Source organism: Gopherus evgoodei, chromosome 12 (genome assembly GCF_007399415.2).
Source record: "Gopherus evgoodei ecotype Sinaloan lineage chromosome 12, rGopEvg1_v1.p, whole genome shotgun sequence".
NCBI classification, from domain to species: Eukaryota; Metazoa; Chordata; order Testudines; family Testudinidae; genus Gopherus; species Gopherus evgoodei.
The window spans coordinates 34,858,918-34,886,199 of record NC_044333.1 but is presented as its reverse complement, the minus strand read 5'-3'; the positions used below and the strand labels follow the sequence as shown (position 1 = coordinate 34,886,199).

General features: G+C 40.8%; 1 protein-coding gene across 2 annotated transcripts in view; it reads right to left on the bottom strand.

Annotated features, from left to right (window-relative positions):
* CDH13 (cadherin 13) overlaps positions 1-27,282 on the bottom strand; it is a 749,109-nt gene that overhangs the window by 78,093 nt on the left and 643,734 nt on the right. For both annotated transcript variants that reach the window (XM_030581605.1, XM_030581606.1), the window contains 2 exons: positions 10,173-10,355; positions 9,501-9,754 (listed from right to left, as the gene is read on the bottom strand). In XM_030581605.1, coding sequence (XP_030437465.1) covers positions 9,501-9,754; positions 10,173-10,355 — 437 coding nt within the window. The remainder of the gene's footprint in view (positions 1-9,500; positions 9,755-10,172; positions 10,356-27,282) is intronic.

Genomic DNA, 27,282 nt, shown 5'->3' with positions numbered 1-27,282 from the left:
CGGAGTCGATGGGCAAGCCACGGCCATTGATCCCATGCCATGAGGACAGGAGGTAAGTCAAAATAAGATACGTCAACTTCAGCTATTTCTGTAGCTGAAGTTGCACATCTTGCATCAAACCCCTCCTCCCAGTGTAGACCAGGCCTAGGTTTCTGAAGATGGAACAGAGCAAAATCTGGCTCACTTGTAAAAGTAACCACCAATGGATTTAGTAGACACCTTGCTGCCCGGTTGCACTTTGAGCCAAGATATAAAAAATAAGTATCATTCTTTAACTCATTCCCTGAGAGACTCAGGGCTTGTCAACCTCTTACAACACTGCAGCGGTACACCCCTGAATGACATTATACCAACGTAAGTTTGTAGTGCAGACCAGGGCTCAGCGTTACTACTTTCACAGTCTGTTGTTCAGGAAAGCAGCCCCATTAGAATATGTCAGTGTTTTGCGTTAAGGCTCAAGTCCAATATAAGAAGTAAAATAAAGTCTGTTTTACATTTCAACATAGACAGCTGTTATTTGGAAAACATGCTAAAAAGAGCAAGAACTGATTATGATCTCAATTCCACTAGTATAAACAAGGAGCCATACCACCAAAGACACTGGAGATATTTTGGTTTCATATTCATGTATTTCCACTGACTTCAAACGCATTGTAAATGAGATCAGAATCAGACCTTACGATTGTTAATGTGTCATATTTACTGTAAAATAACCACATTGGCTTTCAGCGTAATGCAGCTGAGACCTCATCAGTATTATTATTATTTATTAATTCATTTGTATTATTGTACTTAGGAGCCCAAGTTATGAATCAGGACTGCATAGCGCGAGGTGCTGTGCAAACCACGACAGTGGCCTTTAGCTATCTATTCAGACATCATTGATATTATATGGCATCAACTGGGATTGACTACAGATGAGTTGCCAAAATTATTGCATATAATTTTGATAAAGTTTCCATTCCTATGAGCCTCATTCTAGCATGGGTTCTATTTCTAAGCACTCTGGCTTCAGATACATCTTGTCAGGTATGAATTACGGCCATTTTAATTTCATTATTTAATTAATTATACATGCTGTATTCCATAAACTATTTTTTTTCCTGGAGATGTTTCCACAGCAACCAGTCACATCATTTACCAAGAATGAAAGTTGCAATAATATACTTACATAAATAATTAAAAATCCTAGAGCAGAGTAGGTAATAAAAATATATTGCCATGAGAAAACATGAAACCAGAGAGCATTGCTTTAATTAAAAATTATAAGTACATTGCAGTATACAACTTATTTACACTTAGTTTTAAGTCTAACTACTGTGTATCCTGTACTTGTTGAATCCAAAGAGCAAAGAAATGACAAAACTGATCTCTCCATGCAGACAAATTATTGAGGCCGGTAACTATGTTTAATTAAGATCTATTGTTAATAATGGATTTCAGAAAGCAAGGCTCTTCTTTTAATTTCCCCAGGTAGAAAATGTTATTAAATTTGGCCTTTAACTTCTCATTGACACATACCCTTGAAACTTCTGATTAAAACTTCAGAGGTGGGAAAGAGGCACCCAAAATTAAACTCTTAAATCTGGCACAAAAATAACAGTGATCCCTGATTAAGAATTCAAATTTGAGAAACTTCATTACCAGTCTATTAATAACTTGTTGGAGTATAATTAATAAGGGGACTTCTGGATATATTATTTATTATTATTATTATTATTATAAAAAGTTTGGAGCTGTAGAAGGAACTGAATACTTCAGAAAAAAAATATAGGTTAATATAGATTAATCCGTCTTAAAATTGCAATTGTACGTTAACTGGTTCCATTGCTTTCTCCTATGAACACAGAGGGACAACATTTTGTTCTCAGTTACATTAGTGTAATTTGGGAGAAACTCTTTTAGTTTTGTCTACAGGCAAAAGCTTGATTCAAATTCCACTGTACTCAAGGAGAGCCTTTCCATTGACTACAGATCAGGACATGATTGTCCAAGGCCTGGCTTGAAAGTAAAATTACTTTAGATTTAAACAGATGTAACTAAGGGCACAATTGGACTTGGCTCTTGCAGTGTATGGCTGTGTGTTTTAGTTCCCAGTATGATGTTTATAACTCTAACAACATCCCTTGAATGTTAATGCAGGTACACTGCTAACCATATGCAGAACAATATCTAGACCTACAGGTCCATGGGGTTTGATTCATGCAAATACTTGGAGTCTTTGAATACTTCAAGCTGAAGAACTAGAAGGAAAATTGTCTCAAAAATACAGATGCCTATAGGAATCTTTGTAAGGCAAGCTATGTTTTCCATAGAGACAAGTCATTTAAATCGAATTCAGATATTTGATGCTCAAAGAACAGATTCAGTTTGATTTGGAACCATGGTACAGAAATGTTTCTCTATGTTATAGTCATGGTTTTTAAAGTATAGTTGTTACACTGAACTCAGTAGAATAACCTATGTTAGTGGCAAAGAATCCTGTGGCACCTTATAGACTAACAGAAGTATTAGAGCATGAGCTTTCGTGGGTGAATACCCACTTCATCGGATGCATGGGTATTAGTGCTATGTTAGTGGTAATTACTAAGAGCTACTAACAGCTCCTAGTTGTAGGTACAGCTAATTGAAAATACCTTTTTGGCACTGAATGGTCTTATATGTTACCTGTATAAGGTGGGTGACATGAACAAAACCCCTCAGACCTCTATCTGTACAGACATACATTTTGCAACTGACATATGTATTTTGTTGGGAATAATGGATGCATAGATCAGGGACGTGGGCACAGACACATGGATCAAGGGCATGCACACACAAACAATGGCTGCACTTGTCCATTAAGGCTTAGTGGATGTGCACTTTGTATTATGCCTGCTTGAACATTTGATCTTACTCTACCAGTCCATCCACTGGTGAGAACTACAGAGCATTTTCCACAATATATGCAGTTTTACCCTAGCTAAATTGAAAATGCTTTTCCCTTTCATATAAATGTCTAATCCTTTATTGACTCTTCATAAACTATTTGCTTCAATAATACCCCGTAGCAGTGAGTTCCACTGCTTCATTACACTGCATTGCATGAACAATCCTTCCTTTTCTCTATTATTTATTTTGTTCAGTGTTTTCTATGTCTTGTATCAAAAACTAGATATATACAGCCTGATTAGCCTGAGTTACACACTATTTTCCATACTTCTATTATATTCCCATTTGTTTTTCTCCTTATAAAATTAATAGTCCTTGTCTTGTAAAATACTTCCTTGTATATGATCACTATCCACTCTCAGCCATCTACACCTCATTGTTTTGCTTTTTCTGGATGTTTGGCATGAGAGAAGAAAACCTCTCTTTTAGGTAAAAGAAAATTCCAATTTTTGGCAGTGCAGATATTGCCCACATTAGGTTGTGAGCTCTGGGAACTTTTCATTTAGCTTATGCGCTATTGTTACTCAGAATTTCAGGAGTCCTTTGCAGCAAGTTGTGACTAGTGGTAGATTGCAAAAGGATTTATGCTGCTTGGCTGGCTACATAACGCTATTTGAAAAGCAAACTAGAGTTCCCAGTGATCCACTAATACCACCTATAAATTTGCATTCCCAACATAATCATTAAAAAAATTGGCAAAATCAGCAAGTCTAGTTGAGAAGTACAGATAGCAGATTCAGGATTATAAGAAAAAACTACTGCTTGATTTTCTTAACCCATTTCACGTATACTCCCTATTCTCTTGGGGCTGCTCTCTTAGCAGAACAAGATCAAACATTGCAAATAATTAATGAGCCTTTTCTTATCAAATAGCTCCCATGAAAATACTTAAAACTATCAATAAATTTAGGCCTGTATATGCTAAACTCAATACCAACACAAAAAGGAATATGGGACTTTTTTTCTATATGAGTCAGGCTTTGAATAATGCACCTGCGGGGCATATTGCTGTATCTGACATGATAGAAATTCCACAGCTCTTTTCCATCCATCAAAAGAAAGCTATGAAAATAGTGAATGAAATAAGAATTCCCCAGAGCAAAGACTAAAATGAAATGAATGGCTAAAAATGCATTCAATAAATAAATACATTTAAAAAACAAGGGAAATGTCATCAGTTAAGATCCATCCTTCAGATAAACTGATTTTTTAAATGACAACGTTTGCAGGTACTCTTGATACAGAAAAACAAAATTTTCATAGCCTATTAACTAGACGTTTTTGAGATGATGCAGGGAATTGAAATCTTTAATTATATGCAGTACCTTTTCCCCCTACATTAAATGTTGAGTACTCTTACCTGTTTAAATTCATCTTCACATCGTTTTAATCCCTGTCCTAGTCCAGTCCTTCACAACACTATGCTGATACATGCTTATTTACATTGAATTTCATTAATGATCCATAGACTAATCATCTGTAAGAAGAGCCCAGTCACTTCTAAACAATGCTTATGATGATGGACAAATCCACACATCTGAGATGGACTGGCATTCTGGTCTCTACAGGTAGAGCCTTAGTGCCTGCCCTGCAATCACTGGGCACTCAAAGTTTCAATTGACTTTGCCTGGAGTGTAGGGTAAACAAGGAACACAGGAGCAGGCCAACACCACTTCAGCTACAAAGCTTATCCATAGCCTTGTTGCTGCCTCTCATGGAAAAAAGGGAAATATAGAAGGGTAAAAAATGACTTCTAAATCTCCATGAAGTTTATCAAAGTCAAAACATCATTCTTCCTTCAAGAAAATGGTGTTTGCAACCTCATGCAGTAAGGACTCAGGAGAAGGGGTCACAGACTGCACTGCCCAAGAAAATCCATAGAGAAATCAGAGCAAAATGTTTCTTAATCCCTCTTACATTATTCTATGGCACCTTTCTACCATTCATCTTCAATTCCCTGCAACAAGGCTCCATTTCTAACTGGAAACTCTCCTGGGAAGCATATTACAAAAAGTGGCTGCTCACTGACTTTTCTCCTCACGGGCCCCCTCTCAATCTTTAATGACCAACAAGGCAGCTGATCTGTAGAGGGACTCCCAGGCTACAGCCTCTGGTCCTCCCTTCTGCATTCTACGTCCTCACTCCATCCAGTTTTGCTTCCCTCGTCCAGCTCAAGTGTTTAAGCATCTAATTGAAACTCCTGCTCTGATACACAGGAAGGTAGAGTTATCATCATTTCAAAGAAAATGCAATTTTGAGACTAACATCATTGTATGACTTGCGTGTTCTTTCTAAATTTTCCTCTGGTTCACCAGAGACTCCAGGAACCATTTTTAACGATAAAAATAATCTGCTTTTTTGAACTGAAAAATTATTTTTCTCTTTCTACAGGAGCCTTCCCAGAACACTGGTAGATCATCATCATAAGCTGCCTAATATAGCCTGTGGTCTCAGGAGATTCACACCAGGAACATAGCAATCATATGCCATAAAATAGCTTTAAAATTGATTCTCCATTTTTAAATATGAAAAGATGGTAGCACTTAATAATTGCCAACTCTGTTCCTCAGAGACAGGGTATATGTATGAATTATATTTCTGTAGTACAGAAGACATCATGTGGCTGGTGAGAGGAAGACAGCCAAGGGAGCTAGCCAGATGCTGAATATCTCTGGGGTTTTCTGCCTTCCTGCTATTGATTAACTTTGTCGGGCAAAAAATTAGCACTTTTCTGTGCTAGGATCTTGTCATTCAGGTCAGCAGGACTCTGGGTTAGTTTACTGGTTTGCTGGGTGGTATGGTGTGGATGAAATCTAGGCTCAGTTGCTGACTGTCTGGACTAGATCACCCTGCAGTTAGGTGGGTTAATACCTGAATTCAAGTGGGGCTCTTTGAAGTGAGGACAGTGCAATTTTTATTGACTAGACCAGCAGTTAGAGGTGGCTGAGTGAGAAAGGGTGAGTCACTCATTCCAGAATGCTGTGCTGGCAACAAGAGAGGAGCAGACCCCAATGGCTGAGGAAAAGAAGTCACCTGTCCCTCCCCCCAAGGCTGGGGGGGCTCCTGGCCACCATCCCCAAGAGGAGAAGACATAAGGTAGTGGTAGTCAGGGACTCCCTTCTGAGGGGGATGGAAGCATTCATCTGTTAACGTGAGACAGGAGGCATACTGCCTGCTTGGAACCTGCCCCTGAGACGTTACCGAAAGCTTGCCAAGGCTCATCCGTCTTTCTGAGCACTATCACATGCTGCTCGTCCACTTGGGCACTAATGATACTGCCAGGTCTGACCCATAGCACATGATCAATGATGACAGGGCTCTGGGAGCAAGAGTGAAGAAGGTGGGGGTGCAGACAAGGTTCTCTTCCATTCTCTCAGTTGAGGATATGGGCCTAGGCAGAGACACATGTACCCTGGAGAGGAGTGCAAAGCTGTACAGAAGGTGTTGACAGGACATCTTTGGCTTCCTCGACCATGAGGTGCTATTCTGAAAAGGAGGGCTGTTGGGAAGAGATCAGGTCCACCTGACCAAGAAGAGGAAGTGGTTTTTTGGACACTGACTAGCCAACCTAGAGAAGATGGCTTTACACTAGGCTCAAAAGGGGGCAAGTTACCAAAGCCCACCAGTAGATATAAAAAGATGACCTTGATAGAGGACTAGAAGATGCGGGTGGAGGGAATGTAAAATGACAATTGCGTCATAGAAGCAACAAAATGGAAAAGAGTGAGGGAATCTGCTTAACATCTTAAAAGTCTATATGCAACTGCCAGGGGTATGGGGAATAAAGAAGAAGAACTGGAAGGCTTAGTACACAAGTTAAATTGTAACTTAATTGGCATCATTGAGACTTGAAGGGGGGTAAATATCATAACTGGAAATTGCTATAGAGCAGTATTGCTTGGTCAGGAAGGACAGGAAGGGGAAAAAAGAGGAAGTGTTGCTTTACACATCAAGAATATATACAGTTGTTCTGACATCTAGGAGGAGGTGAAAGGCCGACCAGTTAAATGTCTCTGAGTGAAGATTAATGGGGAAACAAAACATGGTAGGGGTCTATTTGAGACCACCAAATCACAAGGAGGAGGTAGATGCAACATTCCTAGAACAAATAACAAACATCCAAAATGGTAAGTAATGAGGGGTTGGGGTATTAACTACTCAGATATCTGTTGGATAAGTAATACAGTAAAACACAAAAACTTCAGTATGTTCTTAGAAAGTATTGGAGACAACTTATTGTTTCAGAAGGTGGAGGAAGTAACCAAGGACAGCCATTTAAGACTTGATTGTGACAAACAGGGAGGAACTGGCTGTTAATCTGATCATGGAAGGAAGTTTAAATGAAAGTGACCATGAAATGATAGATTTCACGATTTTGAGGAAAGGAAGAAGAAAGAACAGCACAATAAGGAAAATGAACTTCAAAAAAGCAGACCTGAACAAACTCAGAGAACATGTAGGTAAGTCCCATATCTAAGGGAGCATATCTAAGGGGAAAAAAAAGAGTTCAGTTTTGCAAAGAGACAATATTGAAGGCAGAAGAGGAAACAATCTTCGTGTGAAGGAAAGGCAGGAAGAATAGGAAGAAATGAATATGGCTTGATCAGGAGCTTTTGAAAAACCTGAAAATCAAAAAGAAATCTTACAAAAAGTGGAAATATGGACAATTTACTTTGGATAAATACATAAGAATAGCACAGCATGTAGAGACAAAATCAGAAAGGCCAAGACACAAAATGAGTTACATCTAACAAGGGACATAAAAGGCAATAAGAATTTGTTGTAGAAATACACTAGGAGCAAGCAAAAGACAAAGAAAAGTGTAAGTCCACTACTTAGGGAGGAAGAAGAGCTAATAACAAGTAAAGGCTTTGGTGCCTAACACCTATTGTGCTTCAGTCTTCATTAAAAAGTTAATTGTGATCAGATGCTCAACATGATTAATATTAACAAGAGAGAAGGAATGCAAGCCAAAATAGGGAAATAGCAGGTTAAAGAGTATTTAGATAAGATGTATTCAAGTCGGCAGGGTCTGATGAAATTCACCCTAGGAACTAATTGAAACATTCTTGCAACCATTAGATAAAAAAGGGAACAAAGAGGACCCGAGGAATTATAGATTAGTGTTGATTGTTTCACTATCAAACTGGTAGCAAATCTTATGGGCTCCCTTGTGTGTCTGCCCTGGGTCTGGTACTATTTAATATTTTAATTAATGACTTGGATAACTGAGTGGAGAGTGTGCTTCCAAAATGTATGGATGACACCAAGCTGGGAGGAGTTGCAAGCACTTTGGATGATAGGATAAGAATGCAAATGGACCTTGGTAAACTGGACAATTGGTATGAATGAAATTCAATCAATACAAGTGCAAAGTACTGCATTTAGGATGGAAAATCAAATGCACAACTATAAAATGGGGATCTTGGGGGGTTATAGAGAATCACAAATTGAATATGAATCAACAATATGATGCAGTTGCAAAAAAGTTTAATATAATTCTGGGATGTATTAACATGAGTGTTGTATGTAAGATAAGGGAGGTAGTTGTCCCATTCTACTCAGCACTGCTTAGGTCTCACATGGAGTACTCTGTCCAATTCTGGGTACCAGACTTTAGGCAAGATGTGGACAAATGGGAGAGTCCAGAGGAAAGAAACAAAACTGATGAAAAGTTTAGAAAACCTAACCTATGAGAAAAGTTAAAGGCTGTTATAAAGAGGATGGTGACCAGTTGTTCTCCATGTCCACCAAAGGTAGGACAAGAAGTCATGATCTTAATCTGCAGCAAGGGAGATTTAGATTGGATATTGAGAAAAACTTTCTAACTTTAAAGATAGTTAAGTCCTGGGATAGGCTTCCTGGTAGGTTGTGGGATTCCTGACATTGAAAATTTTCAAGAACAGTTTAGGCAAACACCCGTTGGGGTAGTTTAGGTTTATTTGGTCCTGTGTCAGTGCGGAGGGCTAGACTAGATGACCTCTCAAGATCCCTTCCAGCCCCCCATTTCTGTGAGTCTATGATCCTTGCATTTCTCTTAGTTGGCCTTTATCCAGAAGTAAGTTTATTATTAGATGCCACTGCTTAGTTGAGGAGCATTTATTATCCCTGTAGCCCTTGAATCTCGGTGGATAATAATTACTTCACTAAAGACGTTAGAAATAAATATAAGCCTGGTTCATCCATCTGAAAAACAGAGAAATTATTCTCATAAACTAGTTTAAAATTAAAAAAAAACCACCACCACCAGTTTTCTTGCGATCTCCTAGGCAGGGGTCGGGAGCGGGGGAAGTACTCTGTACCATAAATATTTCACTCCACCGCTTGTGGAGCTAGATTGTTCTATTGCATTAACTTACAACTTGGAAAACTATTGTCACCTGCCTAATGTAGTTCTTTGACTTTCTGATAATGAAGCTCTTCATTATGAAAAAAGAAATCCTCACTCCTTATTATCCAGATCCCAAATGAATTTAATTTAATGAGGTACTAAAAGTCAAGCTCTGCATGCACAACAGACATTTGTATTCACTTTTTGGTAGACTTAGAGTAAAGAATATTTCACTCACCTAATTGTCTGGTGTTGCAAGGTATCTGGATCTGTGGCGCTTACTGTTAACACAACACTGCCTATGGGGATGTTTTCTTGTTTGGTCACTGTCATTGGGTCTGGGTGGAAAACAGGGCCTTCGTTTACATCCAGAACAGTGATCTGAACTGTTGCTGTAGAACTGGGGCCGTAGGCTATGTCTGGAACCAGCGGCTCTTCATTTTCTACTTTGATCAGCAGTGTGTGGAATGCTGAGATCTCGTAGTCTAAAGGCTGTAAGACACGTCAAGAAATCAGAGTACCAGATGCAAAGAGCACATTTAACATTCACCCAAGCTTGTAAGTGACAGAATTAAGCACAAAGCGAGAGAGTCTCCATCACCATCATTGACTACATCCTGCTGGCCAGTCCAAGTTCAGCACCAGACAAGCTGCCTCTGTCTCATTTTCTGTGTATATATAGCCACATGACAAACCCCATCATGTACTCTAACATAGTAGCAGGGCTACTAGCTTCCAGTAAGCAGGATCCATCATGGTTATTGTAACACAAAAGGAGTGACATGTATTGCCTAAACGGAATTGCTAGCCAACAACATACTTTTGACTAGCCAGTTCCAGTAGTTGGTCCTTTTGGTGTGTAATGCACCTCACAGTAATAATAAATTACACAAAAGCAAGTTGTTCTTACCTTGACAACAGAGAGCATTCCTTCATTCGTCTTTGGATTGGTATGGATTTCAAAACTCTGTCCTGGGTTTCCATTAATAATGGTATACACAGCTCTCCAAGCTCCTGTTGCTGGATCATCGCGGTCTTCAACAGATAAATTCACTATCACTCCTGTGACTCCTTCCTTTACTGTGGCTTGGAACTAAAACAGTAATTGTTATTAGCATTAGTAACAATAATAATAGTTACTATTTTCTAGTAATGACCACATACATTTTTTTGTTCAAGCCTGCATTAATTATTTACATCAGGAGAAAGATGTAATACTTGAGTGAAACTGAATTTCATAGGCCATAAATAATACATTCCCAGAGCATGAAGAATAAGGTGCTGCATTACTACTGCACTGCCTCTATTCTTGATAGATTGTAGATAAGTAACAATGTGATAGAAAACATCCTTTGAAAGCACTTGACTGAGAAGAAAAAAAAAATCATCTAGTAACTTCAGTTAATGCCCTACAGATAACACACAGAGGTGCGGAAGTGCACAACTACTGGAAAAAGAAATATTCAGAACTGAGAAAGCAAAAGGGTGGATAGAATACAACTCATTCTTCTTTTAAGATTCTTGCCTTTTGATTTTTTACAAAGTCCCCTTCTTTTAACTGCTCATTACAGTGTCATAAATAAATAAAATATTTGACTTGTGTCCCTGTCCTGCTTTTTCCCCAATGAGTTTCTCTGGCATAGAATAATTGCCGTTCATTTTACTATGTAGTTCCCATAACTATCATGCATGACATTCTCTTTTCAGAGGGAAGAACTGTCATTATGGGAAGTTTGCAGCTATTTTACAGGTCAAGTAACCAAATCTTACCTGGGTAATCTACAACTTGATTATGGTCCAGGCAAACTGTATATGAATGCTATTCTCGCATAGCAGGAGTATATTAGGTAAACATTGCAGATGCACATGAATTTCAGATACAACAACATTCCTCACTTCTAAAGCACTGGCAGCTGAAGCACTTTATATTAATTCATGTAATGAATACATCTCTTCATGTTCTTGTGGTGGGGAAGAATTTTGATATATCCATTTTATGGATGGATAAACTGAGGCTCACAGAAACTTAAGGCCCAATCTTGAGAAGTACAGATCACCTGCAGCTCAATTTTAGATTATTAGGAGCTGGGAGATCTCAGCATCTCTCAGGATTAGCCCCTCATTGTCCCCATCCTGCAAACTTCACTAATGTAAGTAGCCCCCATTCCCCTAACTGGTTTGCCTGTGGCTGCTTTGCCAGTGGCAATACTCTTTTTTATTCCCAGGGACAAAATTCATCCATTATGCAACTCTAGCAGTGTCAATACTTCTGCCCAAGGAGTAGTGATGGGGAGTCCTTTGCTCTATCTTATCAACCTCACTCCCCCCATAATAATTAAACATTTTGGGAGGTTACAGGCAGTGGTGAGCTGGAGCTGGTTCACACCAGTTCGCATGAACTAGTTGTTAATTTTAAAAGCTGGTTTAGAACTTGTTGTTAAAGGGGTGGGCAATCGGGAGAGGGAAGCTTTTCTGTCGTTACACCTGCCCGAGGGCCACATCCAGCTCGCCTGAGCTCCTGGCTGGGGAGGCTCCCCCTGCCCTTCCCCCACCTTCCCCCCTCTCACAGAGCCTCAGTGTGCCACGCTGCTGGCGCCTGCACTCTGAACCGCTCCTGGGCAGCTCTGCAGCTCCTGCTGCTTTGAGTGCTAAGGGGGTGGGACTGCGAGCTCCAGTGGGCTGCGCGGCATCCATAAATGCTGCCCTGAGCAGCATGGTAAGGGGGCTGGGCCGGGACTTGGAGAAGGGGTTGGATAATGGGCAGGGAGCAGCTGGAGGGGGCTAGGGTGGCCAGACAGCAAGTATGAAAAATCAGGACACAGTGTGGGGGGTAATAAGTTCCAATATAAGAAAAAGCCCAGAATATCAGGACTGTCTCTATAAAATCGGGACATCTGGTCACCCTAGAGGGGGTAGAGGTTCTAGGGGAGGTAGTCAGGGGACAGAGGACAGGGAACGGGGTGGTTGGGTGGGGGTAGGGTCCTGGGGGGCAGTTAGTGTGGGGGGTCTCGGGAGGGGGTGGTCAGGGGACAAGGAGCAAGGGGGTTCACGGGTTGCGAGTTCTGAGGGGGGCAGTTGGGGGCAGGACGTGGTTGGGGGTTGGATGGGGGGAACAGGGGGATTGTAGTCACCAGGTGGTTCACTACCGGGTCTTCGGTGGCGGGTCCTTCACTTGCTCCGGGTCTTCGGCGGCACTGAAGGGCCCGCCACCAACGTGCCACTGAAGACCCGGTAGGGAACCAGTTCTTAAGACTTTGGCAGCTCATCACTGGTTACAGGGATTTCCAAATATTACCCAAGATAGAAGATCTAAACTATAATCTTATTACAATATAGACTTTGCAATCTGGTTACTTGTAGGTAAGATTTGATCCCCAATACTAAAATACAGGGGAGGCAACTATGTCTTTTTCTGTCTTCAGTGTCCTCTTTTTCATTTCTTCCAACAGACTTGACTTAGATTCATAAGCCCTTTTTGAATTTATCTGGAGAATTTGAGTGCATGCTTTAAAATTCATTTATTTCAAGCTCTTCAGCTTCAGACTTGATTTTCTAAGAAGGGCAACATTATTGATTGTCTGTTTCTATCGTCTTCAATACAGTTGGCAAGAAATTTAAAGCTTCTTTTGATTTTTGGAGTTAATACATAGCTTGTTATTGAGCTTTGGTTTGGGCAGATCATTAAGCTCATTTACAGCTTAATTAACCTGAAATTATACTTTAACAATATGTTAAGTTGACTTCAAATTGATCAAAAGAAAATACAATATTTTAAGAACTTCAGATATAATGGAGCAATGGTTACCAAGAAGGTGCTCCACTCCACATAGAAAAGTGCTGTAACTTATAAAGCACACTTGTTCGGGTCTCATGTTTTGAAAGAATCCACCATTTCTTGTAGCATTTAGGGTCTGAATCTCAGAGGTGCTAAGCACCTGTAACTTCTGTTGAAATCAGCTTTCAAGTTCAGTCCCATGATTGATTTGTTGAATTAGCAAATTCAGTAGTGATCCCTCTCCAGTCTGTTAACAGTTTAAGTTCTGCAGCCCTGTAAGGTTTATTGGATGCTGACCCAGGAACAATGAGAAACATACACTACAGTATGGTTAAATGTGGAGGACTGAACTTTATTTAAAACTATTAACAAACTGGGTAGCCAAAACCTCACACTACCCAGTGCGGCTGTTCCAGTACAGACCTCAACTGTCACTCCAATAGCCCCAGGGGCAGCAAACATGAGGGTGAGTGTGAAGGCTATGCCCCCTCTACGCCCTCAGGCCTGCCCAGGGACCCTGACTGGAAGCAAAAGTCCTGCCCGGCTTCCCTCCTCCAGACCAGAGATAAGATGAAGCCAGCAATAGGCTGTGAAAGACATTAAGGCGTACCCTCTCACCATGCATTGTTGTACTCAGGATCAGAGCCCAGGCAGTCCACTGGGTCACAGGGACCTAACACCAGACCATTTTCTAACCCAACACCACACTGCCTCATGATTTCTTAGAGGTGGGTCTCAACTGGCACCGGTGGCCCATGTAGACTATAAACCTCAGGGTGGGTGTCAACACTATGATACACTCAGGCATGCCAGGGCACCCTGCCTGAAAACCAGCATCCCAGCCCACTTCCCTCCTTCATGCTGGAGATAGCAGAGATAAGATGAGGGTGCTCTATGGTGTGCAAGATATTGGTGCAGACCCTCTCACCATGGATGGCAGTGCTCGTGGCCACTGTACCGGGAGGCCAAAAATAGCTATTTGCCTAGGCAGCAAACAGCAGCCACCTTCCTTCCCCTCCAGTTTTCCCCTCCTATTATCACCCACCACTGACCAATGGCAGCAGCGGTGAGCAGGTGAGTCTCCAGTGCCGAGAGCTTTTCCCTTCCCTGAGTCCTGCAGTACAAGAGGTGGGAAGAAGGGAAAGGGAAAGGCGCAATCACCCCACACACATATTGAAGACAAGGGAAGGGGAGGAGGAGAAGAGGACGACGCATGTGGCACATGGCCCTAGTTGTTCCTAGTTGAGTTTTCATGCATCTGCTCCCACTCTCAAGGTGCTTCCATTTCTCCCAGCCCCACTGCAGCCACAACTCAGTAGCAAGATGAGCATTTACTATTATTGACATTTTTTACTTAAAAAAAAATCAGCAGATTCCATATTTTAAGCTTTTTCTCAGTCTTGGCTCTATACAATTACTAGACATGCACTGCAAAGGCCAGATGTTCAAAAGTGTTCAGGACCCAACACCTCTCATTTAGACACTTATATAGGGGGCCAGATTTCAAGAGGGCTCAGCTCCCATTTAAGCCCCTAGGCCATGATCCTGCACCATTAAAATCAATGGGGGCTTTGCCACTGACATCAACAAAGACAGGGTCAAGGCCCAATGGAGGGATTGGGACTCATGCTCCTAATTCAAGAAGGTATTTTTGAAAATGCCACCTTTGAATCAAGTGGACAGATTTTTCATATGCACTCAGTGCTCCCCTGCAGCTCCCATCAAGAATACCAAGAGTCCTGCGTGCTGAACAATTTGAAAATGTGGTCATGTTTCATTAGGTGCCTAATTTGGAGCTGGGTCCTTTTGAAGATCTATCCCTTAAGGTAAATAAAGAAGAACTCCCCAGTTATGATGCTGGACTCTGATGGAAAAGCTGGCAGAAATTCTAAGGTTTTTCAGCCAGTTCACAGACCATGAAAGTCAGTTTAAGGACATTTGATTTAACAATATCTTAACTAAGGGTGGTTCTCTTATGTACTCGGCACTCTTACCTACTCCTTTTTCAGGAGGAACTCCCAGTGGTTTCAATGACAGTGAGTTAGCAATTCAGAAAAGGGCAGTTAGACCTGGTGTGGCCAGAAACCTTCAGAGCTTATGATACCAGCCAGTCAAGTAACTGAAACTCCTCTGGGAAAGACAACAATGTTAAACCTGATAATTCCAACCTTCAAGTTACATTAACCTAGGTGTCCTGCAATTTACAAGCACTTCAGATGACCATCAAAGCAAGTGACTATTTGAAGCTGCTTAGAGTTTGGAATGTTAGGGCTTGTCCACATGAGGAAGTTAATACACAGTAAGCTAGAGTGTGAATTTAAAGCACTTTAGCTACTCCGGACTCACTCTCTGTTAGGACACCGACTGTGCACTAAAGTGTTCCCCTAGGCAAATTAGTTTAGCACACTTCCAAAGTGCATTAAGCTAATGTGCTCAAAGGTACTCTTAGTGTGCAGTAAGAGTGTTCACATGGGGTGTTAGTGTGGTGTACATGCACCAGCTAGTGCCCATCATCTACTGTGGGTTTTTCCCCATGTAGATGAGCTCTTAGGTTTGGTCTACACTGGGGGGAGGGGGGAATCAATCTAAGTTACGCAACTTCAGCTACGTGAATAACATAGATTAAGTCAACGTACTTAGATCTACTTACCATGGTGTCTTCACTACTGTGAGTCAACTGCTGCTGCTCCCCTGTCGACTCTGCCTGAGCCTCTCGCAGAGCTGGAGTACAGGAGTTGACAGGAGAGTGCTCGGGGATTGATTTATCGCATCTAGACTAGATGCGATAAATTGATCCCCGCTGGATCGATCGCTGCCCGCCAATCCGGCCGGTAGTGAAGACATACCCTTATACTAAATCCAGGGGAGATGGATCAAATGTGCAAGTGATCAAATGTGCAAGTGATCAAATGTGCATGATAAATTATCACATTGGCTCTGTGATTTAGTACATGGATAATGTGAAGACTCTTATCACTCATATGAGTGTGTGAAAGAAGGAGAAGACAGAGAGAGAAAAAAATTCTTACTGTGGACAAAAAATACAGTATATGTTATATAAAGGCCAACCTCTGGCTTCATTCTAGTCTGGAGGGCCCTTTTATACACAGAACAGACTCCACAGTGACTAGAAAAACATGTTGTAGTAACAATGACTCCCCCTTAAAAACCAAAAGCGAAAAAAGAAGGGTTAAAAAAATGAACTCAGAACTCAAGCTAGTTTTGGAAATGGGGGAAACAGAGTGATAGGTTCATCATCTCTCAAAATGCAAGATTTATACTCTTAAGGCAGGGTGCTGAATAGGGAAAAGCTACTGCCATGCTCTAAAACCCCCTACAGTAGCTAACACATATAATTAGATCGAGAGTTAATTGATTTTACTCATTTTAAATATCCGCACATCCCCAAAGCACCCTATCAATTAAGAATAAAATTGATGAGTTCAGAACTTTATTTAAACTGCTGCCATCAGCACCCACATAAAAAAAATTATAAATAGAACACCTCGAGACAGATGCTTAACTGGTGTAAGTTGCCATAGGAAGTCAATGGAGCTATATATGCTCATTTATTACAGCTGAGGATTTGGCTCTGTAAGTTTAACTCATTCAAAAGTGTTATATGCCTTATTTCTACAAATGGGCTCAAATCAAACATTCAAATCTAACCCCTTTGCCCTGGAACTGGGAAGGAAGTTCTATAATATCAAAAAAAGGATGATGAAACAATAACATTTAAAGTGTTGGTTCTATATGGGAAAGGGCCTAATTTTACTGATTTGGTGCAGTTCAAGATGGGAAAAATATCAGAGGAACAACAGATCTTAAGGGAGTTCCACCATTTAGAACTGATATCTTAAGAGATCAGCTAATGGGACTGCAGCATCAGCAAATTTAAACACTCGACCTTGATCAAAACTCCACACTCTATCTTAAACTCTCTGAAAATTGCCTTCCTGGCCAAAATTGTAACTTAAAGCAATAGGTGAGATTTTATTCATGATGTGTCCATAATAATAAATACACTGGGGTACCATGGGTGACTAGCATCCAGCAATGAGTACGAGCACGAAGTTCTGCCCTTTGTAAGGCCATTGAGCAAATTCTGCCTTAGACTCGGACACCAACCCAGCCTGAAGTAAAGAGCTGCAAGGAATAGCAAATGCAATGTGAGAAAAACGTGCTTGAATTGATGATCTGTATATCAAGGCTCATTAGGATTCCACACACTGTTGGCCCTACTCAAGAACAACCAAATTAAAACTGCAAGTCAGTTTTCATTAATCAGAGCACCATTCTAGTTGAAGGTGTTGCGTGTGTTATCGTCATGGCATTTGTTTTCCTGTCAAGATCTCATGAATGATGAAAGATGATGATATATATTAATACACACAGATCCATAAGAGGACTAAAGAAAGCTGCCAGAGGGAGCTCAATCCTCTATATTCCCCAACATTACCCTTTAGAACCACCTCACGTCTATTCTTTCCCACAATCCCTTGTATTTAAAACATGAGTTCTAGATATGCAGGTTTTTGCAAATTAGGTTTATTAAAGTTCCATATTTTATATTTTTTATATCTTTTATCTTTTCATACTGCTATTCAGTGGTAGCTGTGAGATGTGTATATATAGTATTTATGCATTTGTTTGGTAAGAGGCTAGAAGGTTTGCTATGGTATTATGCCTAGAATACTTCCCAGGACACAGGGATCTTTGGTGTGATCACACAGGTTTGATGTGTCAAAAAACCCAGCAGAGAGAATCTGACAATTGCTGACATTTATAGTGGAATTCACTTGGAGACACAAACCAGACTTTCTGGCCAATGATAAACCAAATCACGTGGCATTATGATCCCATCAGACGTCCCAAGCTTGCCAGATTAGAGCCTGCATAGAAATATTCCATTAACATATGGGTGTCTCACAAAGTGATGTTAGTGATCCATTTGATCACTCTTCCTTCGGAGTCCAATAGTGATCAAATGCCCTGGCATGGTGTTAGGGGGCACAGTGTTCAATGTAAAACAGAGGACATGACCCACTGTGACCATTAAAGATTTACTGAACTTTTTGTACGAATAAAGCTGTTGTTAACCCTGTGACCTTGCCAAATTGCAGCTTGGAAAATTATATTCTCCCCTCATAACTCTCTCCTGTGGGTTTTTGTTTTTTTTTTTGGATGAAATTTAGTTTAAGTGGTGTGTAGCCTTGACAGTGCTCACACAGACAATTGCTGTTCTTCACTCTAGAGGTAGCTGTATTACTGTAGTGTATTTAAGGTTTTCCTTACACAGTTTGAACATTAACATATGAAGCACGTCGGGAACCATTTAGATGAGAGGTGCTACGAAATTGTAAGCTCTTATTATAAAATGACCACGATTTGACGACGTAACTAGATACAATATCCTTTTAAAGAGCAGAGTGCAAAATATAAATCATTTGAGTAGCCTTCAGTAATTTTCACTGTTTTACTGTAATAGTTCAAGCTGTTGGCTACTTTATTTCTTATAAAATGATGATATTTCTTCTAGCTGCTTCCTTATTTTCTTCTTAATACATAATATTCTCAAGGGGGATGGAAGAGAGACAGAAAATAATTGAATTGTACATCAGGAAAGATCTTCCTGAAGATATGAAATTGACCATCATCATTTTGAATGCATTTGTACTTTTTTTTTTTTAAGCTATCAAATGGTTACAATTCCGATTGACTGCAGTAGGAATTGCAGTGCAGATTTTGTTCCTCTTTATGGAGAACCTCTGAGGCATTTTAATATTGCTGATATCACATATCTGAATGATGATTTAAAAGAAAAAGGAGGCTAAGATTGTGGTCTGCATATTGTAGCAGAGGAAGGTCGATTTAATGAAAGGATTGGAGATTTAGGGGACTAAGAGAGAATCTGCCCAAGTATCCTTAGTTGATGATCTCCTCCTGGCTGTGGTAAAGGAAATGCATCCATGCTGATTTTACTGATTGTGTGGAAGGTGGGCAGTGAGGGCATTTGCTGTGAATTTAAGTGATATAATGCAATTTTTTGCTGTTGTGAAGATTATGTTTTGGAAGGAGTGCCCAGAGGGAAGGGAACATCTAAAGGCTGTTTTTATATACTTACCAATGCATAGTGTTTCTGCATGGGTGCATAATGACAAAACAATGAAAGAAAGAACAAACAAAAGAATATTACTGAACGTGACCAGGGAGCAAACTTTGCCAGCCAAAATTCTAGTGTAATAAAGGTCATATGTATAACTACTGCCACAGTCAGTACTTAATGTTCTGTGAACCCATAATTTCTGAATGGATTAAATTGCATCTGTTGCTTTTTAAAAACATAAATCAGCTCGCCACCCCTATTTGGTTGATTTGAGCTTTGAACGGTAAGTATTGTACTTCTGAATATATTAATAAGTATGTTGCTAGACTTAAAATGTATTAGGGCTGAGTACAGATTTGAATAGAAAATAAAATGTCAAGAAATGCACTCTTCCCAACATAGGAGATGTCATAATTTCAACATGGCTGATAAAGAACTTCAAGCTAACGATCATTCAGAACTGAAAAGGAAATTATTATTTGATGAAAAAGAAAATAGCAACAAATTATCCTAACTCTTCACTGTGTAGTCCCACACACAGTCACATAGTACATGTACTTGCTGCTAACACATTGAGGACAAAAATAAAGTACAGGGCATTCTTGGTCTGATTTTTCTGTGAGACTCCACTCCTAGAAATCAAACAGGAAAAACATTCATATCTATTATGCTAAGTATTGAGAAATATCTGTCTAGGCCATATATATTGGGTCAAATTATTCACAAACTCTGAGGCCAGAAGGGACAATTAGGATAATCTAGTCTGACCTCCTGGCCTTTAGAACTCCACCAGCATTGAGCCACACAATTTATGGTTGAACTAGTGTATATTTTCAAAAACATCCAATTCTGATTTAAAAACCCTAAGAAAGCAGTATTTTACCATACCCCTTGGTAATTTGTTCCAATTGGTAATTGCTCTCACTGTTAATTGTGCCCATGTATACCACCATATTTTATACAAACGAGGCAAGACCTTTTAGCCTCATTGAACAATGAACAGGTTTGTTGATTTTTCTGGCCGAAATTCCACCTACATTTTAATTGCCACCATGTTGGAATAGCTATTTGTAACCAGGCTTACATTACAGACTAAAGCACAATTTGATTCTGTAGCGTAGATGGGACTGAATCATGTTTTAACAATTCCCCCAAACTATACTGTACCCTGCAAAATCCAAGGAAATTGTAATACAGCCTTGGACTTTGTAAAGCTGTTGCACAGTTTGAGTGATGCAACAAAAACATTTTGATCCCTTTAAGACTGCAAGACAGAATTGCATTTTAATCCTGCTGAGAAGTTGCAATGTTGCACAGAGCTCTGACCATGGAATAGAAATTACAATGTAAGTGAGACCTTCTCCAAGGCAGAATCCTTAGGATAGATGAGAAAAAGAAGCTGAATAATAAGATAAGAAGCCTAAGCATCCTATCAAATATTGTGTCACTTTTTGCATTGTACCTCTCAACTGTTAAAGAACCAATTTCCCAGTGAAGATGGTTATTCACTTGCAGCTGATCACAATCTGTGCTGCCTACAGCAGATGTTTCAACAGTGGTTAAGCCTCTTCCTGTGGTCCTTGGCGAGCATCAGAACAACTTGTATATGCATCAGAACAACTTGTATTTCTAGAATATTTTAGCAATGAAACGTAATCAATTCCCCAAACTTCTGGCATTTCAGAGTGTGCCAACTAGTGGGTGTGATGCCCTAGATTTACAAGCCCCTCCAGCAGAGATATGTATGAAGTTGGCCCAGTCTGAAAACTCTTTTTTGGAGTCAGTTAAGAACTATGGAAAGTTTCATAGTGTGCCAGGAGGTACAGATGGAAGGAGGTAGCTTTATGTGCAATAACACAAAATTTGTTTGAATTTTGGATCAAACTTCTAACAAGTATCCATTTTCTAGGGGAAGTGGGAGGTGAAGGGGAGGGAAATTCTGGCCAGAGGTAAGGTATTTCACACTGTCTGCACGTAATAACTCTTCCAGGCAAGCCGAAGATTCTCTTTTCTCAAGCTGATGAATAAAGTCTATCACATGCAGAATCTCAGAGAGGAAGTACATGAGTTTCCATCAAACTATCTGTCATATCTCCTGTTTGTGCAGCATTCCCTGAATGGAAATAGCAGTGGTATATCAAAGTGTCGTAATATAAGGAGAATCATTTAAGGATTATAGTAGGAGAACTTTCATGATTAGTTATTTCTTTCTTTTTCTGTTCTTTTCCTCTCATGGGCAGGTACTTTTTATCATATTGCCAACATTCTGAAGAACACAGTGCTATCATTACACTAATAGGGGACAGTTGGACTATGGGCCTGCAACTCCATCAGCACAAAAAGACTCCCTTCCCAAGGTCAAAAAGGAGAAGCAATAATAGATGTAATGGAATCTAGCCAACCTTGTGACTTCAGAATGATGTGAACCTTCTTGTATGGCATTATGATGGCAGTGTTCAAAGCAGAGTTTGCAAGGAGTTCTCTTGCAGATGGTGAATGCACAAGGTGAAAGTGTGTGAGAATTAAATATCGACTGGGAAGTGCTGTGATGGGGAGTGACTGAAGCATGGAGTGAATGGATGTACTATCTGAGGTTGAGTAAAAAGAGAGGTAGGTCAGGAAGAAAGTAAAGATATGCTAAATGGAGTCTCTCTTTTCTGTTTTAAAGGAACCTATATTCTCCATCACCCATTGTCCAGCTCCTTTCTTAGATGCTCATTTCATCTGTACTTGAAAGAAAAGTATATAGTGAAAAAGGAAAACTAAACATCTCCTTACAGCCCTACATTATGCATTTAAACCGATTTTAGCAGCGTTAAACCGATTTAACGCTGTACCCGTCCACACTACGAGGCCCTTTATATTGATATAAAGGGCTCTTTAAATCGGTTTTTGTACTCCTCCCCAATGAGAGGAGTAGCAGCGTAAAATCGGTATTACCATATCGGATTAGGGTTAGTGTGGCCGCAAATCGACGGTATTGGCCTCCGTGGGTATCCCACAGTGTACCACTCTGATCGCTCTGGACAGCAATCTGAACTCAGATGCAGTGGCCACGTAAACAGGAAAATCCCCACGAACTTTTGAATTTCATTTTCTGTTTGCCCAGTGTGGAGCTCTGATCAGCACGGGTGGCGATGCAGTCCCAAATCCAAAAAAAGCTCCAGCATGGACTGTACGGGAGATACTGGATCTGATCGCTGTATGGGGAGACAAATCTGTTCTGTCAGAGTTCCGTTACAGAAGACAAAATGCCAAAGCTTTTGAAAAATATCTCCAGGCTACACAGTGCTGCGTGACAAGCGTAACGGAAAGCCAAAGAATCAAATGGATGTCATGGAGGGAGGGAGAGGGCATTGAGGACTCCAGCTATCCCACAGTCCCCAGCAGTCTCCAAAAAGTATTTGCATTCTTGGCTGAGCTCCCAGTGCCTGTAGGTTTAAACACATTGTCCGGCGTGGTTCAGGGTATAGCTCGTCAATGTACCCCTCCCCCCCCCCGACGTGAAAGAAAAGGGAAAAAAATCGTTTCTTGACTTTTTTTAATGTCACTCTATGTCTACTGCATGCTGCTGATAGACACGATACTGCAGCAGTAAAGAGCAGTATCCGCTCCTCTTCCCTCCCTGGTGGCAGACGGTACAATATGCTTGATAGCTGCTGAATACCCCTGGCTGGCCTCAAGTGAGGCCGGCTGGGGGGGGGAGACGCCTGGGTAAAAATAGGAATGATTCCTGGTCATTCCCAGTAGATGTTACAGAATGGCTGGTAACTGTCTTCATCATAGCAACTGGGGGCTGAGCTTCAATCAGCCCCCTCCCTTTCATGTGTAAAGAAAAGATTCTGTACTGCCTGGACTGTCATAGCAGCGGGATGCTGGGCTCCTCTCCCCCACACCGCTTAATGTCCTGCCTGGACTATCATAGCAGCTGGAGACTGCCTCCTCCTCATTTTATCTCACTAACAAGTAACTGTTTCTTATTCCTGCATTCTTTATAACTTCATGACACAAATGGGGGGAATACTGCCACGGTAGCCCAGGAAGGTTGGGGAGGATGGAAGCAACGGGTGGGGTTGTTGCAGGGGCACCCTCCCCCCCCCGTAAATGGCATGTAGCTCATCATTTCTGCAGGATCTAACACGGAGCAGCTGTGCTCTCTGGTTCTCTGATACACTGGTTCTCTAGTACACTTGCCCCATATTCTAGGCAGGACTGACTCTATTTTTAGATACCATAAAAGAGAGATTGACTTGGGGAGTGATTCCCATTTTTGCCTTTGTGCCCCTGGCCGACCTCAGCTAGGGGCACTCATGATAGCAGCAGACGGTACAGAACGACAGATAGCCGTCATCTCATTGCCAATTTACAATGGCAGCAGATGGTACAGAACGAATGATAACCGTCTCTGCTATCATGCAAAAGCAAATGATTGCTGCTGTGTAGCGCTGCAGTATCGTCTCTGTCAGCGGCATCCAGTACACATACGGTGACAGTAAAAAAGTTGAACGGGCTCCATGGTTGCCATGCTATGGCGTCTGCCAGGGCAATCCAGGGAAAAAGGGCGCGAAATGATTGTCTGCTGTTGCTTTCCCGGAGGAGGGAATGAGTGATGACATTTACCCAGAACCACCCATAACAATGATTTTTGCCCCATCAGGCATTGGGATCTCAACCCAGAATTCCAATGGGTGGAGGAGACTGTGGGAACTATGGAATAGCTACCCACAGTGCAACGCTCCTGAAATCGATGCTAGCCTCGGACCATGGACGCACACCACCGAATTAATGTGCTTAGTGTGGCTGCGTGCACTCGACTTTATACAATCTGTTTTACACAACCAGTTTATGTAAAATCGGAATAATCCCGTAGTATAGACGTACCCTCAGAGTGACTTCTGTGGTAGTGTTTCTTCTTTGCAACGTCCGTGGAGGGACCATTCAATCCACTTTTGTCTTCTTGCCCGTAATTTAAATTTTCTTAACAGTGCATTCAGAAGGCACACAGCCTAATAGAACACAATCATTTCTTTTTCCATCACCTACTCTGCACACTTTTTGATGTGGATGGAAAAATAATCACTTGAGTGCTTATAAATAAACATGAACAAAGAGCACAGATCTAGAATGACATAATTACTTACAAAATTTCATGTCAAAATCTATCTAAAACTATCCAGCATACTATAGATACTTGTAGACCTAAGTACCAAAGCACTGACAAGGCCTTTATCTCTCTCAGTTTAATACAATAGCCAATATCTACACATTGTTGAGAATAAAAGGGGATGTTATATTTGTAGGTTAGGGTGACAAGCATTAGAAGGACCCTGAGGCCTTGCCAAAGCCTATTAGTATCAATGAGGGTGGTGGGTGGGTGTGTCCTCTGTTCACAGGCCTCAATGTACATTAGGTCTAGTTTTGAGTTTAGTGTGCGGGCAGTGTTGGTGGCCTATGATACACAGGAGGTTAAGCTAGACAATCTGGTGGTCATTTCTGGCCTTAAACTCTATGACACTGGATCAGGACTTGTATGAAGAAAACTTGCTTACTAAACAGTTATGCCATTCCTCCTTTCGAATGGTTCTTCCCGTTCTTCATCTGTAAATCTCTTTATTCTTAGTATTTATGCAAACGATTAATAACAAACACATCCCCACAGATAAGTACATTCTGAACCTTTCCCAAGCAAAATCATGCAAGCAACCCCATTACTAAATATCTGGATCCTAAGGCACAGATCCATATGAAGTACCTCCAAACTGAGCGTGCCAGTTCTATGGCAAATAATGTTAAAGGACAATAAACATCTCTTTATTTCTGTATATAGCTATACGATACTCTGCAGCCAGCAGTTCTTTCTCCCTTCGGAAGTGAGAATACTGCTGCATTAGCAGGTAGGCAGAAATCTATGCCAATTCTTGCCTCCGAATAAGCTCATAATGAGAGAGGTGAAACATGAGGAATGATTTCAATGGAGCTACAAACCCCAATAGGAAAATCAAAATCTATTTGACATTAGAACAAAATCTTTTTTAATCTGGCTAATGTGGCTTTTGTGCTGATGCTGATGGGTACATTTATTACGGAACAGTGGGATGTTTGAAAGCACAGACACCTGACTCCAACACTTCCTAAGAAAGCAATAATTTTCAGGTGTTTGGCTTGGTGGTTAATACATAGATATATAATTTTCAGCGAATTAAGCAGTGTTTTATCAGTCTGGTGATCTTTAGGATTTATAATCAAAGCTTGTTGACATCCTGATTAATGCTGGTGTAGGCTCTCTGAACGCTACACTGTTTCTGATCATTTGGAGCTTAGCTCGTGCCAAGATAATTAGCCTCCTGATTATTCTAAGTAACCGAGGTCAAAGGTTAGCTAGCACACAGAGCACATTTAATTCAATCAATTTACTTAGTGAAGCAGTTAGAGAAATGTATTTCTACCACTGCATGAGGACTTTTTTTTCTGAATTCCTATGCTTTGGGTGATGAGCATTTTAGCTTAATTTCTAATTTGATATTCTAGTGGGGTTTTCAACTTCAATTACTCATGATATTTTCACTCATAAAACCAGGAGCTTCTGTGTGGGGAGAAGGAACTGTCTCACTGAGAGACAAAAAAGCAATTGCTATTAGGGTTGTGTTTTTTCTGCTAGCACATTCTAGAATGGGCTTGGAAAGAACCCTGCTGTACATTGTATGTGAGTGTGTTTTATTGCTCTGTTGAGTCTAATGTTAGATGTCTCTCAAGCAAAAGGAGTTTGAGCAATAAGTTAGGGCCACATGCTATTCAATGGCAGCAGATTCCAGAAATCTTGGCAGTTTAGTTCATATTCAGAGGTGGGCTTCGGTAGTTTACTAAGTGTAGTGTACTAGTTTACATTGTAGTGCTAAGTGAACATCTTTTGTCCCAACCTTTTTTCCACAGAGAACTGCAAATTTGGGCCAGCCAAAATATTTAGCTAATCTGTATTGATATTGGAGAAATATTTTGGTCAAAAGGAAAAAGAAACTGAAACGTTTAAACCATTTTGATGAGTCTATTTTTGGAAATAGATTCAGGTGCCATTCATAAAACCAGTCATAGTGACCTTTTATCCAATAGCCTAATGGTTACGGTACTTAATGTAGGATGCAGGAGACCCAAGTTCAAATCCCCACCCTGGAGCAGGACCCTGAACACAGGTCTCCACCCTCCCAGGTGAGTGCCCTAACAACCAGACTATTGGGAGGTGGGCCTCCCTGAGTCTTCTCTTTGTACGAATAAGTAAATGTCCATCGGATTAGCGACTGGAGCCGAGGTCTTCCATGCTACAGGTGAGTGCCCTAACCACCAGGCTAGAAGGTTATTCTCACTCAGTGGCTCATGCCCAATGATTATTTAATCCACACTTTATTTTTTTGATTTTTCAGAATTGCCAGACAACTGAAGAATCAAGTTCACTGCTCAGCTCTACAGCAGGGTGCTTAGGAGTGCCATGTTGCAGTAAGTCCTAGGTTTGGGATAAGATGTAGAATGCATCCCCTGACTACTTCTGGTCCACGAGGGTTTCGTGGCACTTCTTGTAAGAATAGGAAACAGTTTTGCTCAATTCTATCTGGATAATTTTCCATTTTGACGTGCCCGAATTCACATCTGTCAATGCATCAGGTATTTTCCATTTCTTGTTCCTTAGCTGTTGGAGAGTATTGCTTCTGCCATTACAGCAACCTGTTACTGCCACCCCTGAGATGGACTGAATTTTAGTAGTGAGAGATGAGTATCTATAATAAATAGAAAGATGTAGGACCTAATTTCCACCAATTGATGCTGGCTTCTTCCCCCATAAATCAAGGTACAGGGACCCTGATATGTAAAATTGCACCATTTGGGATGCTCAGTATATCTGTAATGTCCTTTGTCTGCTAAGAGGGTCTAACGGCTTCAGTACTGCCCTGAAAAGGGTACTGCTGGTTGGGGATCTGTTGTGGCCAGGACAACTTGGAGATGTTCTCAATAGGGAATGTCCTTAGAAGCCTCTACTAGCAAGATTCCTATGAATATTAAAACAAATGCCCTGGGCGGAACCCGAAAGGTTGGGGGGCAGCGGAATCATTGTCCCTCTCCTTGGAAATAAATTTCTCTCTTTCTCCAGTT